Consider the following 18,439-nt stretch of genomic DNA (forward strand, 5'->3'; position numbering starts at 1 on the left):
GTGATAAAGTCCTTTCTTGGGGTAGAAAAACCTGTCTTTGTGAGATTAAAACCTGTGCTAAGAGCTTTGTGTACCAACAGCAAACACTTTGAGCCTGAGCTTTGTGTCAATTGGGTGAGCTGTTTTTTTTCTCTACTGTGTGTGGGAGGGAAATGATTCAAGCAAATAATCCTTCAAGCCGTGTAACTGTGAGATTGGTTTATTTAGCTTAAAATCTTTTTCTCTTTCTTCCATGTGTAAAATTTTGATTACAGAAAGGAACAGCTGCAATTGGGGTAAGACTTCATTTATAGGGGATGAGAAAGGATTAGGAAAGAGTTGAGTAACTGTTCCATATAGGAAGGCGTTGAGCCAAATTTTGCTCACGGTTTATAGCAATATATATGCGAGACCAGTGTTACCTCATAAATGCAGTGGCATATCTTGAAGGAAGAGTTTGGCTCGGGCACATTAAGGCTGCAGAATTAACCATATAAAATGCTTGTGCCCTCTGAATGACGAGTTTCTACCAGTAATTTGATTTTTCATATGTTAAAATCTAGGAGGATTTTTACTGAATGTATTGAAGGGTGGGTAAGAAAGTGCAAAGGCAGATGCTGAGGTTTTGGTAGTGGAGAACACGGGTGTTCACTGCTTACAGTATGCCACAACTTCCTTGGTGGAAAGTTGAGGCCTGGGTACGATGGGAAGAGAAAATGTTGCCTGTTTCCCTGAACTTTTGAAGGCAAGATGCCAACCCAGGGTTATCTTAAACAGTAAATGTGGGAAGAAGGGGACAGAAATTCTGAAGTTACTTTTTGTCATGTTATTTTGCGTCTGTTCCCTGAAAAGTCATTACAAATGGATGACAACTAAGAGGAGTGCAGTAGTGATTTAGTCCTTGGTGATGTGTTTGTACCTTCAAGTCTCCCTAACTTCCCATACATCTGGCAGCTCGCATTCAGGCAGAGTCCTGGAGATGTTTCCAGATGGAGCACTGGCAGAATGGCAGATGGATGGTTGTGTAGCACCTTTCCGTATTGCATCAGACTGTGAGCAATGAGAACTTGAGATAAGAGTTAAACTAGCAAGCATTATTTTTTAAGCACTGAAAAATCACGGCAAGCTCTATAGCACCCTGTGAGTGCTCATTCAACTCAACTATTCACACTTTTTTATAATGACATGCACTTAATATCGTAAGCAGGCAAGCATTTGATTTTAAGATGCATAAGTACATCATTCACTTCCAAAGAACAGGTAGAAAGTCTTGACTCCTGATTGTGATCTGGAGACCTGTGTAGCTCTAGTTCTTCCTTATTACTCATATAGGGTTTGATTTTCAACAACAGCAATTCTTTGCAAATTGCTTCAACTTTTCTGAGGTCTAAAGCAGTGATGCTCTGAGTGCTTTCACTCTGTCTGGAAGCACTGATCTCGGGTGCCCCAGGGTTCAAGTCCTTATAGGATCATTTCATTTTTCAGCCTCTGCTTTAGAGCCTGTGGGGTTTTCTTTGGAGATCAGACCTTAAATAGGGCAGTTATGTCCCCAGAGTTGAAAAGTGACACTCACCCTTCAAGATTCTCGTGTAACAAACTAGAGGAATGTTGTGGTCCACAGCCAAAATGAATATTTGTTTTTAAGTCGGTTCTGGGCAGTGTCCAGAGTGTTGATGCGCTGATCCCAGAAACTGGCAGGGATAGGAGTATGATTTGGAAAGCACAGTCACTTCCTTCGTGCTGAAAGAAATGCAGCTGGTTGTATAACAAAGAGTACAAACAGTAAGATGAGGTTAAAAAAAATCCCTACTCCTGAACTTTTTAACTCTTCTAATCCTTGCCCTGTTGTCATCCTGCCCTAATTATTCCCTTCTGCTAAAAGCATTTCGTTCTCACTGTGGCTCTGCAGTATGCATTACATCATTATTAATCAACTCTAAGAAAACATGAAAGGTCACAAAACACCTTCAACATTATCTGTGGTTTTTATCTTTGCCCTTTAACTCCCCTTGGGCAGTTATTAACTACAGGGTAAACCTTGAAGATCTGCTTAGTGTTTCCTGAGGCAAAAATCTCAGGAGTTTTGCCTAAGTAAAGAGTAAACTCTTAGCTGGAAGAGCTGGCCCTCGTAGTGATCGGCAGAAGCGTGACTACTGCAGAAGTCAAGGCTTCTGTTTTAAAGTCCATTGCATAACCTAAGTATTTTTCTCTCCCTCAATGCTGCCTGCTCAGCTGGAGCTGCAGGTAGGTTTGGTTTGCTTTTTTTGTTTCGTTGGGTTTTTGCTGTATCTAATCAAATGGTACGTACGACATTGCCTTCCATGTTGTTTTGTCCAACTTCTGTTTAGTGTTTCCTGATTGACCCTGCATCGTAACTTGTCACATTTGTTCTTCAAGCGACCGATGCCCAGAACTAAGTGTTATATGATAACAGTTTGCATTCTTCTAGTTCTTTTCATACTGACTGCAAATTTAAGGTGAATATTATAGGAGTAAACTGTACTGCTATAGTTTAAATACTATAATATCCATCTTAAAATTTTGGAGGATTTGTTTGCGCAATTCTTTGCACTGTGTCAATGTTATCAGTTAATGAGACAACACTTAGTTCTCTTTTTCTGTGTTTATGGTTGATATCTAACCCAAGAGCCATAAAACATTTCACCCTTCTGCAGCCTTTGAGATAGCAATGGAGCTGTGTTGATTTACATGGTGTAGAGGTCTGGCCTGCTATCTTACCAGTCAGGTCACTGGTAAGGCACCCGTGATCCGATAGCAAAGTACAGGAATAGTGGAATTAAGAACTTGAAGTGCATCTCGTCAACTCTTTGGTTTGTTAGCATATCCCTGTAGGTAAAGGGAAAATTATGTATTTCTGACTCGAAGAAACACATTAATCTTTACAGAGCACACATCTATCTTTCCAGCTCACGGTGTGACTTACAGCAGATCTGTGTATTTCCCATTGTCTCCGCTTGTAAAATGGAGAATGGAGATGATGATAATTCATGGGAGGGCTCCTTTGGGGCTCCTGTATTAAACTGTTAGCATTTTTTAAAGAGCAAAAGGTTGCTCTCACGTTCCCTTTCTTGGAAGGAAAGTATAGGTTTCCCTCTGCAGTTCAGACAGTGAAAAAGATCGTTCAGGTTTGCTAACTTAATCTCTAGTGCAGCATTTTGCAGTATTCCCAAGCTGTTCCCTCATTCCAGCAGAAGAGCTCCTAACTTGATTTTCTCAGTGTCAGCTGTTGGCACGCACTTAAGGGACACAGCAAATGTCAGCCCAGACATTCCCACAAGAAAAGGAGAGAGGAAACCAGGGAAATGTGTTTTCAGAAGCCTTGAACGCATCTTGTGGAGAAGTATGTAATATTGAACGTGTGTAAGCATAGGTGCCAGCAGTGTTCTAGCGCTATTTCTCTCACTACTATGATGTAGATCCTGTCTGTAACATCTGAAAAGAGAAGACCACAATAAACGACAGTGTACAGGTCTTATTTTGGAGGAGAGTAAACACTCCTTAGACTTCTTGCAGAGAAATAGCAGTATTGCAGTGTACTTTGAGTACAGTATGAGTGATGTGTGTGGTGGAAGTTCACACATGCAGGGACATGACTGTCTTCCAGCTTTGCAGCTATACTACATCGAAGTTCTCATCCAGTATTGAAATGCAGGTGCAGGGCTTGTTACCTGTTTCTACAGGCATCGTGTCCAACAGCATTTGTTCCTCCAGCAGACAGTGCTGGTATCGGGACTTGGAGGGCTCTACATCATTTATCTGAAGGCGGGAAAGGGAAGAGGCAATAATTGCGAAATGTTTTGGTGTGTGCTTTCCCCTCAGTCTACCTTTTCTGTAACAAGAGCTAGGGGCTGAGCACAATTGTGCGCAGTAGGAGTGAAGGAAAACAGGGAAGAGCAGCCCAGTATGTTAAATTTTAAAATTAATATTTGCACAACATGTGTTATGCTCAATTCACAATATTCTTAAAGTTTCTTGCAATACCAGGAAAAGCAATTGGAAGTTTGACCATGTATAATCAACTGCCCTCTGAGTGGACAACAGAACCTATCAGAGTTCCTCCTGATTTAGCACCAGTGTGTGTCTGTCATCTTTATTTCTTTATTTTCAGGCTCTTGCACATGATATATGCTACATGGCAAAGAGAGGCAAATTGCTCACAAGTTCTTACCTGTTGTTTCTAAACCTGCCATTCTGCCCCTGCTGTAATGTTTCGAAACTATTACTTCTTTTTGATAATGACGAAAAGGCTTAAGCCAGCATCTCTTGAATGTATGTTCTATCAGAAGTTTGCAGGCAATGCTAAACCACTGCTGCACATCTCTGTGGTGATTTTTGGTGCAGAGGCTGATTTTGTAAAGGGCTGTGGAATTTCATAAAGCCCTGCTCTTGAGTGAAAGACAGGGCACTAGCTCGCCATTCCTTTGTAAGGTGGCTGAACTTGTGACCTGATCCCCAGCAATCGGCTGGAATTGCAGCTTTTCTCAGGCCTAGGGCTGTACTTCAGAGAGGACTTAGTTTTATTTTACAGAAAAATGCCATACCAAAGACAAAAGTTAGCTAAATTGGCAGAAAGCAGGGACTGGAGAGGAAACTCCTCCACTGCGTTCTCCTAACTCAGTCTGTAACTGCAGGTACGTCCCTTAACTTCTGCCTCCCCTTCTGTAATATGGAGGCAGCATCTATAATGCACGAGCATTTTTTGAAGTTTAAGTTCACCAATCATCTGGTATATTTAATCTTGAAAATATTTGGGTGTGCAATCTGTACTTAATAATATAAGCTAATGGTTTCTTCAATTCTTTTTCAGAATGCAGCTCTGCAGCACCTGTTCATAAGGAAATCCTTTCGTCCATTCAAATGCCTCCAGTGTGGGAAGGCCTTCCGTGAAAAGGACAAACTGGATCAGCACTTGCGGTTTCATGGACGGGAAGGGAACTGCCCTTTGACTTGTGACATCTGCAACAAGGGCTTCATCAACAGCAGCGCCCTTGAGACCCACATGAAGTTCCACATGGACCAGAAAACTTACTCCTGCATTTTCTGTCCCGAGTCTTTTGACCGCTTGGATCTGCTTAAAGACCATGTGGCCATCCATGTCAGTGATGGCTATTTCACCTGCCCTACCTGCAAAAAACGCTTTCCAGATTTTATCCAGGTGAGATGCTGTACTGATTTGAAGCGCTGCCTTTTGGGTCTCTCGCAAGCACTCTGTTTACACATTTTTCAGTACTGCCCTTGTGTAATGCTGCATGTCAGTTCATTCTCACAAGATAAAGGGGTCCAATGTCAGTCAAATTAAAAAGGAAGAGTGACCAAGCACTGCTAGATGTTGTCTTATGCCACTGAAGTGCTCTTTCCACTTAAATCATCAGATGTGTTACTTCAGTCTGGCCTTAAGTACTGTACTGTGGGAGGGTGGTCCCTTACTCCCCCAAAAATGCCTAAAACAGAGATTCCAACTGCTTTGGGTTGGTACAGATCCATGGCACAAAAAGGAATTGTCTTTTGCTGTGTGCAATTTGTACTTGAATACACCTTGTCCTTTGTCACTAAAACTCTGAATAAGAAAAAAAATTGGGTTTACATCTTTAGTCCCTTGACTGTTTTTGTCAGGATAATTCATTTGAACACCTTGTAGAAATGCCAGAACAGATCAGGATACTCTGTTGCTTGACTTTCCCCCTGGGCTTCAGCTGGGTACTTCATTCTCCTTCTCCCCTGCACATTGCTAAGGAGAGGTTGCACCAGAGTAGAGAGTAATGTAACTACTTTGTGCAGCATGCAGAGCCGTTGGAGAAGATTAATAGAACTTAAGCATTGTATTTTGATGTTCAGTAAGAAAAACCTGAGACGTACCGTGCAGAAATTCTGTGTCCTTCATAGGGCCAAAGAGGTTGATACATCTTGCTGAGCTGCCTGACCTAAATTGAAAAGTCAAGTAATAGGAACTGATAGACTATCCAATAGGCTAAAGAGGAAAGGATGGGGAAAAGTGATTTACTAATATAAATCCTGGCAACAAACCTTTATCTTCTGTAAGTGTTGAACAAGGAAGAATGTTGAGGATTCAGAAATTTCCTGTGAAACTGATAAAGTCAGAAGATGATCCCATGGCTTTTTTCCAGCTATTCAGCTCTATTTTGTAATTCAAAGATGACTTTTTTCATTTGGTGCTATGTGAATAATTAAGTCTAGTCACCATAGATTGCTGCCTGTTTAAATACTTTTATGTGGAACAGATTAAGGTAGCACGTTCTTCTGTGTATGATCAGTACTAGAAGATAAAGGTAAAGATTTAATTAGAGATCCATTTCTTCAGTAGTGCTTAGATTTCAACTGTCAAACCTCATTAGTTATTTTATTGGTGCGGGGGTGGGGGGGATGGGGGGAGCGGAACCCTCACTAGATGTTTGCAGAGGTCAAGGATAGTCCCAAAGTATGCAAAAGTAATTGCCATGCAGTAATGGCATGCAAATGCTTTTCTGTCTAAGACTTTTTTTTTTTCCTGCCAATTGTAATTGCAAGCTCATTCTTTCTGATTGAAAAGAATTAGTCCATGCATTTTAGATTTCTTACAAACGAAGTAAAGATAATGAACCTCTGATGAACGTGTGAACTCGAGGATGATTCAGTAAAACTGGTACATCGTGGACTTTTGCTGCCCATTAAGTGCCCAACTGTGCAATAGCTGACGCCTTCAAGAGTCAGTCCTGAGGAAATGAAATCGACCATCCAGATGCATAATAAAGATGTTATAGTTGTACAGAAACTATTGCCAAGATATCAACTGTTCTGGTAAAATACTTTGTAAACCAAAGCAGATTAGAGAACTCCTAGAACCTTTTTCCATTCTTTCTCTTTCCTTTTTGCTAAGAGTTTCCTAGAGTGTTCTGCCACACACTCCTCTCTTTTGAATAAATTCCATTTTTCTATGATCTGCAATTCTAGGTCAAGAAACACGTACGCAGTTTCCATTCAGAGAAGATTTACCAGTGTACAGAATGTGACAAGGCTTTCTGTCGTCCTGACAAGCTACGACTCCATATGTTGCGACACTCGGACCGCAAAGACTTCCTGTGCTCCACGTGTGGCAAGCAGTTCAAGGTAAGAAGACTCTTGGCCAGATTGTTCCTGATACAGGTAGAGAACACCATTCTTTACCCTCTTTCAAGTAGATAGGCTCAAGTTCTCAAAGGTGGAAGAAACTAATGGGCAGCTTTGCAGGCAAGTCTAGCATGTGCTGTGTTGTTGTGTGTAACAACATTCATTTCTGGTGAACAAGGGGCGAGATCCACTCCAGCATGCTCTGTTGTAACAGGGTGTCTCATCTGTCAGATCTTACTTCTAATAATTTAATAGCAAAGAGAGTTTCTGTCTGCTCATTAGAACTGGGTCGTTATACGGCTCAGTTGCCAGGTGCTTGGGTTGCATTGCCTCTATCAGTTAAGAAAACTTCCTGTCGGTATCAGTGGATTAATAATATTCCTGGGTGAATATTATTAATCCACTGATTAATACTGATTAATGCCACTGTGTCCATGGCATCCATCTTGTCAGCACATGACATCCAGATGCCTTTCCCAGATCCCACCAGAACAGATGGAGCAGATTGTGAGCCAGGTAAACCATGGTGGCGGCAGGCTGCTCCTTGTCATGGATACTGAGGGACTGGGTACTTTTGGGTGAAGAAGCACATTCAAAGACAGCGTGTGTCCAGAGAGGCTGGATTGCATGCGGGCAGTAGGTTCTGTACTGTTGTAGGACATGAAGTGGTCCTTGGTCAAGAGTGTGATTTGATGCAAGTTTCCAGCCGTACAGAGCTGAGCACTAATATTTTAGATAAAATCAAAGAAGAGCCAGAGCAGAGGGGTTTGTTCTTACGGATGCTGCTGGATTAGCATTAGTCTGGCTCCTGCTTTTGTGGCTGAGCAACCTCAGCTTGGTTTGAAGGATAGACCTAAGCCTGAAGGGTTCCTGCTGAACTATCTAACCCTGAGCATGCAACTGTATCTCACGGCAGCACTGGAGAGGAAAAGCTGTCGAGAGATCTGAACAACTTGCGCTGTGGCTCTCCCTTGTAACAGGTAGTACGGCAGTTAAGTGGTGCTGATATTTTTCTCCCCGATTGCTCCTTCCCTAGAGGAAGGACAAACTGCGAGAGCACATGCAGAGGATGCACAATCCAGAGAGGGAGGCCAAGAAAGCTGATCGAATCAGCCGCTCAAAAACGTTCAAGCCTCGGATAGCTTCCACTGACTATGAAAGCTTCATGTTTAAGTGCCGACTCTGTATGATGGGTTTCCGCCGCAGGGGGATGTTGGTGAGTGTCTGTGCTCCAGCTTCTCTTACGACTTCTGTACTCAATTTTGATAAATAGTTAAGGAGTGAAGATGGAATTCCAATGGTCAGAACACAAGGATGCTGTGGAACTGAGTGGGTTTATAGCTGAGTTGAGATGGTACATTTTTTTTCTTTTTTTTTTTTTTTTTTAAAAAAAACAAAACCAACAACTGGGTGTCTTACCTCTTCAGCAAACATGCACCTTGGCGTGTTTCATTGCCTCTGTATGTCTGGTTGTCCCTACCATATTTCAACACTAAGTAATGCTGATTGACGTGTAATGCGTTTAACAGAACATGAGATTAATGTATTGCCTGGTTCAGCCTTACGGCCTCAGTGTTCCTGATTTTCCTAATTTGTTTCTTCCCCTTCTTGAGGGGCCTCTCCTGGCCATGCCCTGTAAGTGCTGCTGTATAAAAGGATGTTGGGCGGCAAGAGATCTTATTTGCAAATAATTTGTGAAGGTTGTGATCTCAGCTCGCCAAGGCCTCCCCAAGCAGAAGCCCTTTATGTTACCTTGCTCTCAGCTGTAAGAGAATTCTGGAAAGCTATTTTACCCTTTCCCACCTTGTTTGGATTAGAGAAACTGTAAATGAGATACAACAAGATCGTGTTTACCTTCAGCAGCAGGCTGCGAATGCGCAATAACCCTTGCAGCAGCAAATGCTTCCGGTGCTGCTGGCTAGCATCGTTACAGTTTTGGTTTGGCTGTTATCCATGACTAGGAGAAGCAGCAATTGCTTTGGCTTCCAGCTATAATATGCTGTCTTGTTCTTTGGTGGTTTTTTTTTTCTCCTAAGGTGAATCATTTATCAAAGAGACATCCAGACATGAAAATAGAAGAGGTGCCAGAGCTCACATTGCCCATCATCAAACCCAACAGAGATTACTTCTGTCAGTACTGTGATAAGGTATGGAAGAAAGTCACCGCTTGGAGGGTAGCTCAGTCCTAGACCTGTGTGCAGCTAATTTGTCTCTGCATAGAAACATCTGGCAGGGTTTGTAGCTCTTTTTTTTTTTTTGAGGTGCTTGCCAGCAATGTTTCTGCAATACTGTCCAAAAAAATCGAAGATGAAATGCACATAAGGCAGCTGAACACTAATTGAAAACTGCGGTTCTCCTTTTCTGCTGTCATTGGAGTTGGAAAACTTAAATACTGTGGTCCAGCAAGCAGTCACTCACCCTTAGTCCTGTATTGCTTTTTGCAACCCAGGCCTCAGTATCCTAGCTGCCTGTAATTCCTCAACACTAATTTCTTCTGGTTTGTGTCACGTCTAAAAGTTAGAGTCTCTATCCCCTTTTATTTTAAGCTGCTTACTTAGTCGCATGCCAGTAATTCCCAGTGTTCAGTGGAGCCTGAAGCTTCCTCTGCATTGCTTCTGGGTTCCTGTTCTTATTCCCTGGCCTTTGCTGTTTATGCATGTGGGCCTTTATTTACCAGGGAGTGTATTTTGACTGTCCTTATCCTCAGTACATCCCTCTGTGATGCCCCCTTCCTTTTGTTTAAAGGGGAGAAAAAAAATCGGTGGTTTTAATTTGTGTTACAGAATATTAATTTGTTAATGTGCCTAAAAAGAATTTTAAAATATGTTGACCACTGAAGGCTATTAAAATGGTTTGCTTTGTGTGAGAGTGGAGGCATCAACCCTTATGACATGATGATCAGTGGCTTCTCTGACATTTGACCTTCAAGTATCAGGCAAAAAGGCTTTTCCTTTTACCTTCCTATCCTGCTTTGATGTTTTGTTGTGGCATACAACATGTTCTCAAATGGCTTCTGTATGCTACACGAGGAGTTGCTTTTACAGGCTGATTAAACACTGGAAGCTGTATGTATATTCATGCGTTACACTGTAATTGTGTGGGGATTTAACTAAGTGTATTGTCTAAAGCAAAGTGCAGACCTTCCAGGTAAAGATAACTGGTAGCTGTTTTCTGTGCAGACATCAGGATTACACAGTTTTCATTGAAAGTCTTTACCCTGCAGGTGTACAAGAGTGCCAGTAAACGCAAAGCACACATCCTGAAGAACCATCCTGGTGCTGAGCTACCTCCAAGTATCCGGAAACTGCGCCCTGCAGGCCCGGGAGAGCCAGATCCCATGCTGAGCACCCACACCCAGCTGACAGGCACCATAGCCACCCCTCCGGTCTGCTGTCCTCACTGTTCCAAGCAGTACAGCAGTAAGGTACAGGGCTTGTTTCATAACCGCAAAAGGCAGCCTCTCCCTGGTGATGCTCTTCCACTGCGGTCTGTCATCTGTTGGTCTGCAAGCAGAGCTCTTTTATTCTGAGTCAGAGTGCTGGTTTCTTGCTGCATGCTGACAATATAGGAGCGGCCTGCTTTTTTTATGGCAAAAAGATTCCCCAGATAGAGAGCATGAGTTTGAAAGAAGAAATGAAAACATTATCCGAGTGCAGTCACAAACAGAAAGGCTTGGGAACTGCTCGTTGACAGTTGTGAGGGAGAGGAGTAGGGAAACAAAATGCAGAAAAGGTGATCTCTGGAAAAGGTCCCCAAAATATTTGGTTGCGCTGGGAAGAAAAGCTTATGGGCTGTGCTGTTTGGGGCAACATTTTGGTATTGGAGAGCTCTAGTCAGCAGCAACTTCGTGATTCTTGTTTTCCTCTTGTTGACAGAGCATCCCATAGTGTGAATCTTAATGCTGCCTTACTGAGGGAAACCGAAAAGCTGCAGTCCCCAGGGCTGTTTGATTTCAGTTGGCCCAGAGCGGAGTTACTGACCATCTAACACCTTTCTGCATCTCTCTGTAGACGAAGATGGTACAACACATTCGCAAGAAGCACCCGGAGTTTGCTCAGCTCCCTAACACAATACATGCTCCGCTGGCAACAGCTGTCATCAGTTCCACTCCTGCTGTTCTCACCACCGACAGCACTACCGGAGAGACTGTTGTGGTAAGGACTGGGGACACAGTAGGTCAGGCCACTGGAGGGAACCAAACAGAACAGAAGCCCTTTGGTATAGTAGCCTTAGTGTTTATTTGGCAGATGTAGTTTTAAAGCGTGTGTTAGAACATTATTTGAGATCACTTCCATTATTGAGTCTGTGTATTAGTTTTGCTCTGCCAGGAATTATGTATTTATTTCTGGAGCTCTAAGGATAAGTCTCTTTTTCTGTACTCCATTCCCTTCATTCAGACCCGTATGCTACTGACTCCACATGTGCCTTTCACACATGCCTAATTATCTCAGGAATAAACATCTCCTGGATTTTTGGGAGTGTTCTGAGGTGCCTTGCAGTTCTTGGGATCAAGAAGGACATGTTTTAACAGTGGCCGGGGACTGGGTCAAACTAACCTTCGGACAGTTCAGTAGCAAGTGATATGAACCTCCAGTGGATGATCTCTCCACTGTTAGTACATCAGCAGCTACAGAAGCAAAAGCTGAGACAAGAAAATCAGTTTTGTGTCCTTTAGCCGTGCTGGAATGAATGCTGCACAGTTTTAAAAATCCTGTTGACCACAGTTTAAACCTTCCTATTTCAAGACTGTAACTGGGTAAAAGACTGTTTTGCTCAAAAATGGGCAGGTTCAACCAGGATGCTGTTGGCTTCATAAACCTTATTAGTTAGGTGCTAAATGTCTTCACAGACTTTAGAAATACAGTTGTCAAAAAAAGTATCATCCTGGCAGGTGAGGAGGAAAGGCAGAATACGTCAGAGAAGCACTTGCTGACTTGGAAACGAAGTCAGCTCTACAAATGCAGGATCTTTGCTCCCTAACAGAATACTGTTAGGTCAGAAGAATAAAATAATTTTTTTTATTATGGTATGTTAAGTTAGCCCTTAATGGTTCTGATTAGCGTTTAGACCGAAGAGAGCGATTCTAGTGGATGATCCTGGGTGATTGCTTATGTCCCCATTTTCTGTACACATTAAGCTCTTGTAAATAATGACTAGGCCCAATGGTGTAAGCGTAGATTCAGTGTGATGAAAGAACGACAGCCCTGCAAAAGTATTCAATCCAGTAGACAATATGTGATGATGGTTCTGTATCTCTCTCTACCTGCTCAGACAACAGATTTACTGACACAGGCAATGACAGAGATATCCCAGACCCTCACAACAGACTATCGAACTCCCCAGGGAGACTACCAGCGAATCCAGTACATCCCTGTGTCTCAGTCCACCACAGGCTTGCAGCAGCCTCAGCACATACAGCTGCAGGTTGTTCAAGTGGCCCAGGTGAGTAGCCTGCTGGGGGATGGGATGTGCTTTTGACCACCTCCATATCAAGCCTCTGCTTCCCTGGGGCAGTAGTGCACGGAAGTTTCTTAAGGAGCAGTTATAAGAAGTGGTGCAGACTTTTTGCAGATAAACTGATGGATAATGCAAAAGGTTACCATTGTAAGCATTGTGTACTGGGCCTAAATAGTCCTGCCAGTCTTGGTCAGCTTGCTGGAGACATACTGATGCAGTCTTAACTTAGTTCTACCCATCTAGGCACCCATGCCTGAGTCTGCTCTGGGAAGGTTTTCCAGCAACTGAAAAAGTGGGTCAGTGGGTGATCTGCTTTTGCAATGGAAGACTAATTTGTACTTCCTTGTTCTCAGTGAGCCAGAGCCAAAATTTGGAAGTATGTAAACACTTGCTTTTTCCTTTCATATCATCTATTAGAATAGTCATTCTCTATGATGCTCAACAGCCTCCTAAAAATAAAGAGTGTAACTAGAGTAACTGAGCTGAGGAAAATAACTCAGGCAGCTGTAAGAAACTGCCATAGCCTTCAAATCTATTATCCACTGGGTGAGACTGAAACTACCATGTGTCTGTATTTGAATCAGAAATTCCGTGTTCTCTTTGGCCCGTCATTACAAATCAGGTTATGAACGTGGCTAATAAAGGGCTGAACAGCGGCCCCAGTTAATATCGAATGCGGCTGTTCTAGTGATACAAGAGCATGAGTACCAGTTCCTGCAGCTAAAACGAATTTTATCAAGATCTGAGACTTGCAATTAGATTACTCCAATTGGAACCATTAGCAGGTGGCTCAAAAAGCTCTGTGTCAAAACAAGTGCTCAGTTTTGCAGATTAAAGGCTTTTTTGAGCAATGCCATACTACAGTACTGGATAGGCAGATCTCAAGTATGTATACATTTTATAGAAAGATACTTACAAACAAGGGTAGTCCAGTGGCTGACGCTACTCCTGGTTCTCAGACCCTTTGATTTGAGTCCAGCTGCTGCCACAGACACCTTGTATGACCTTCAGCAAGTCCTTTCCACTTGGTATCACTGAGATGTAACCATCTTGGGGCCATTACGTTTATTAAGTGTACTTCTTTGTCTCCGAGGAGCGCAAAGAAGTTAAATGCAGGCTTGAACAGGAGTGTTCCATGGTCTCACTTAGGCTCATACCTCATTGTTCCAGACCTTGCATTGCAGAAAAGGTTTACGTGACTGCTTCTGCAAAGAATTTGAAGTATAAATCTCTGCTTTGATTTATTTTAATTTTTCTTGACTTTTCCAGGCTACCTCACCTCACCAGTCCCAGCACTCCACAGTGGATGTTGGGCAGCTTCATGACCCCCAGACATACACCCAACATGCTATCCAGGTGCAGCACATCCAGGTCACAGAGCAATCGCCAGCGGCTCAGTCATCAACGCAGGTATTTCACTCTCCTCTCACAGGAAACGTTTTCCCTACCAGGCTGCTCAGCTTGCCTATTACATTTGCTGGTGCAAATGTAGTGGTGCAATAGCCTATGTCATTTAAAGGACCATACATGAAATGACTCTCACATGAACATATCTGAGATCATTGTGTAGGTCCTAGAGGTTCCTAGGATGTTTAGGAGTCTTTTGCTGTGTTTTTGTCTGGGTTTTTTGTGTGGTTTTTTTTTGTTTTGTTTTTTCCTAACAGCGTATACAAGGTGAATGGCTGGGAACAGAAAAATCTGCAGCTTAAATAAAATTAGCCAGTTGAAAGATATAAATGGAAGCTGGCATTCCTTAAATATTTGAGTTCAGCTTTTCATGCTGTTGTGAGCATTTAGCCTCTCATCTCAGCTCTCTGCCACAGACTCGCTATGTAACCTTTGGCAAGCAATGTCTCTATTTCAGTTTCCTGATTTCTGCTCTGAAGCAAATTGGGGAAAAAGGAGGAGAGCTTTGCAGTTCTTGTGCTAGATATGCTGTAGAACCCACCCTCGTGTTTTCCGATAATAAGTATATGTCTGTAGCAGTACAGACGTGCTTAGTATGCTGAGAATGCTTATACCTCTCTCTTCTTTTTTTTTTTTTTTTTTTTTTTTTTTTTTTGCCTAGGTTGGGGGTCAGCCTTTGAGTCCCTCCTCACAACAATCTCAGCAGGAACTCAGCCCGTCACAGATACAGACAACCACATCGACACCAAACCAAGCCCTCCAGCAGCAGCAAGGATCTTCGGTCCAGCACACTTATCTTCCCAGCACATGGAACTCATTTCGGAGCTACTGTAAGTGTCACTGGAGCTCTCACTAGTAGTCTGACTGGTGTGTGGGACTAGTATGTGCTCCGTTTCTCCAGCTACCGAATGGGGTAGTGTTGTCAGAGCTCATTAAACTTTGTGATTAACATCCATAGAGATCTAAGAATATAGTTTCAGACAAAGAAAATAGTTGCACTAGGTTTTCTGTTGTAGGGCCATAATGATTTGATACGTGGTTTGGGCAGGTAGACTGGGCTCCTTTATTCCAAGGAACTTGCATTCAGCAAGAATCCATGTGTTTGACGCAGCTTGTTCAAATTTGGGTGGATGCTTGAAAGAAGTGTACAGATGAGGGTGACATGAAATGACTTCTCATGTCTGTGTGGCTCTGGATGATAGTTCTGTGATTTCTTGGGTGAGAACAGGATATGTTGTCTAGGCATGAATTGCCACATATGCATCTGATGTTAGCTGGCATAACTCTGTTGAGGCCTGAATTTTAGGAGGCTTTACAATACCGGAATTCCTATTCAACAGCCACAGTTTCAGGCTTGAAATTATACTGATAGAAGACTGTCTTTCAAGGTGGCCTTTGAGATTGACTGAAGGCCTTGATTATGCAATTTTCATTTTTTTTTTAGCATCTGAGATTCAGATGATGACCATTCCCCAAGGCCAGTACGTGATCACAGAGACCGCTGTAGGTACACCAGTCACCACTGTCAACACAGGACAAGTGAAAGCAGTTACTCAGGTAAGGAAAACAATCATTGCCTTTAGGGTTTGTTTGGGTTTTTTTTTTCATCCAGAATAATGTATTGGGTTTAAAGTTTTCAGTTTGGAGGTTAAAGGAATGCCAAAATAATGGCTGGGGCACAGAGTTAAAGAATAACAGTGTACCTAAAGAGCTCCATACTGTATAGTCCGAAAGGGCACTGGCTTTCCATAACAGTGGTAGCGAGTCCCGTGCTGGGCAGAATCTGTAGGCAGAACAGCAAAGAAATTACATGATGTGTTGTGTCATAAGCTAAGGAGAAAAGTGCTACTAGTCAAACCTAGTCATGTCGTAAACTTCAGGTTACAAAAGGCAAGAAATAATCTCTAGAGCTTCAAGGAAAAGACGGTTTTGTTTAGTATTTTTTCTGAAATAGCATGATATTCTGTTATGTGGTGACAGTAAATAGTTTTCTGCATCTAGCTATTTACAAGGCCCACGCTGTCTGGCCCTCGTATGTATGAATCCTTGAAGTTTAAAAGCGTTTGCTTAATCACATTTGTAGGACAAGGTAGGATGTAGTGGTACTGATTAGTCTCAAAAATACTTATGACTAAGCTGTGTCCATTACACCAAATTTCAGAACAGCTTCTGGAAACATTTTGATAGCTTGCTTTTATCTGTAGGATTACTAAATAGGAAGAGTTACTGCTATTTGACTTTGTAAGCAAGCTGGCACGAGAAGGCAGGCCACTGTACTGTGTTGGTATTGGACACTGGAAACGCAGCTTCTGCTAGAACACATGGAAAATAGAAAAAACTTTGCGAATAGTTGTATTAAAAATTGCTATTTTAATTTGTAGTGATGGCTTACTTATGTAACTATTTTTAACCATTCATAAATTAACCAAATGCAAAGTAGTCCAGCGTACTTGGAAACAAAGGACAAGGGTCATGTTGCTCTCAAATACATTTAAGTGAAATCCAACTTGATTTCAAAGTTCCTTGTTCGTACCAGAATGTCTTCCAGCACAGCAACAGACTATTAGAGCAGAAAAGTTACAGAAGATGCAACTATTATTACCTTTTTTTATATTCCCTGCACAGACTCACTATGTGATATCTGAAGGTCAGCCTGATCTGGATGTCAAACAGAATTCTTCGCTCTCCAGCGAGGTACAGGTCGGCGTTTCCCAGCCACCGGCCCACACGGATAGCCTGGAGCCGCAAACGAGCGGTCAGCAGCAAACCACCCAGTACATCATCACTACAACCACCAACGGGAACGGCAGCAGCGAAGTGCACATCACTAAACCAAGAACTTTCTCAGCAGAACATGAATGAAGAAGCCTTGCGGCGTCACTTGCTTGTACTTGTCACCTCCCCTGAAAGCCCAGATATATGGGTGTCCTGGGGCTCAATATGTTTTAAAGTATACGCTCACTTAACTTCAACTAAAATCTTGGAGCTCTTGTTAATGCTTTAAAGAGGGTTTAAGTCCCCAGCGACCGTGAAGGAGTACCCTCAAAATCCTTCTGGGATGCTATTTTTTGCAGCTTGTAACAAAAAGGACAAGAGGAGAAGTGAAACCTCTGCTTGCTCTGGACTTTATTTTTGGCATGTCTGCTGACCCTTATTTTTCCTTTTTGGAAGTGTCTCCAGTAAACAACTACTTATTTCAATTTTATGGGAAAAAGCTTGCCTAACTGAAGGCTAACTGGCAGGTTATGGTGTATGTATATTTTTAATAGGAGCCGTTAAACAGGAGGAAATCATGTAAATTGCCGGAATATGGCCGAACTGCTTCCTGTGTCTTTGTTTCAGCAGTCAAGGTGAAAGGGAATATACCAGCTCAGTGTGAGCAGACTGCCTGGAGAACAAGAGCAGCAGCAGCAAAGCGGTGGCTCCTTGCGTACATGTGTGAGGATGGATATAACGATGAAGCTGTGAAGATGTGCTGAAGCAGTCCATTAAATTATTATTTTTCCAGCCCTCGAGAACTGTTTACATGCTGTCTGCCCTGCCCTACTTTATCAAGCAATTCCAGAAAGAAAAAGTGCAGTCTTAAACACGTGTTGTTTGGAACAAACAGATTGAAATCATAGCAGCACATAAGGGTAGTATGGAGCCACTATTATCTCTTTTTCTCCTCCAGTATTTGCAGGGAAAATTGCCTTTTTGCCTGTAGATGGAAAAGGCTCGGCTTAGCCTGCATCGCAGATTCTGCTGTGACCTAGAGGTAGTTGTGCTGGGAGAAAATGAAGGCACAGGAGCACACCTCTGAAGAGGCAGGGTAGTTATCTCCATTGCCACCTCATAGTGGATGTATTTTTCCCCTCAAAGACTGGATGATGGGAGAGTTGATTACTTTTGATTTTTTCCAAATAACCTTGTTAACAATGCATTGTAACTCCCTCGGACAGTTCCATAAAGTGACCAGCCCTGGACTCAGGAAACATACAAGAAACGTGCTAGTGGACCACTATTCATGGGACACAGCCATCTGTGAGGGTTGCCTGCTTTGGTAGACCTGGTCTGTGTACAGAATTCACGTTAGTTTTAGGGACCAGGAGAAAGGGAAAGAGGTGGTTTTATCTTTTCAGGCAGTGTAATTTGGGCTTTTCTTACATAATCCTCCTTAACAGGTCTGGTTGGTTGGTTATTTAACATGTTTTGGTATTTGCAAGAATATGACCACAACTCTACTGACTCCTGCTGGGATATCCTGTGTACATCTAAACCCCCACTCGCTGCCGGAGAAGTCACCCCAGAATGTCTGTGCATAATAGAACACGTTTATTTATAAAACAAAGGCAAAGAAGGATGTTTTCTCTTAATGGCCCTTGAGACAGAGAGAGGTTTGGGGTGTTTTCTTTATTCTTTTTCTCTTGTGCCGCACAGAGTGTGAACGCGGGACTCTGGCATAAGTACTCCCACAGATTTAGGAGCAGAT

General features: G+C 42.6%; 1 protein-coding gene across 9 annotated transcripts in view; it reads left to right on the forward strand.

Moving 5' to 3' along the window:
• PRDM10 (PR/SET domain 10) overlaps nt 1-17,543 on the forward strand; it is a 44,900-nt gene extending 27,357 nt beyond the window's left edge. For all 9 annotated transcript variants that reach the window (XM_080366644.1, XM_080366638.1, XM_080366645.1 and 6 more), the window contains 11 exons: nt 4,808-5,155; nt 6,949-7,104; nt 8,141-8,320; nt 9,141-9,251; nt 10,328-10,528; nt 11,115-11,258; nt 12,376-12,546; nt 13,831-13,971; nt 14,630-14,798; nt 15,413-15,525; nt 16,594-17,543. In XM_080366644.1, the coding sequence (XP_080222770.1) occupies nt 4,808-5,155; nt 6,949-7,104; nt 8,141-8,320; nt 9,141-9,251; nt 10,328-10,528; nt 11,115-11,258; nt 12,376-12,546; nt 13,831-13,971; nt 14,630-14,798; nt 15,413-15,525; nt 16,594-16,830 (1,971 nt within the window). In that variant the 3' untranslated portion in view covers nt 16,831-17,543. The remainder of the gene's footprint in view (nt 1-4,807; nt 5,156-6,948; nt 7,105-8,140; nt 8,321-9,140; nt 9,252-10,327; nt 10,529-11,114; nt 11,259-12,375; nt 12,547-13,830; nt 13,972-14,629; nt 14,799-15,412; nt 15,526-16,593) is intronic.
• The last annotated feature ends 896 nt before the right edge of the window (nt 17,544-18,439 follow it).

This window comes from Falco punctatus, assembly GCF_963210335.1.
Source record: "Falco punctatus genome assembly, chromosome: 16".
NCBI lineage: Eukaryota > Metazoa > Chordata > Aves > Falconiformes > Falconidae > Falco > Falco punctatus.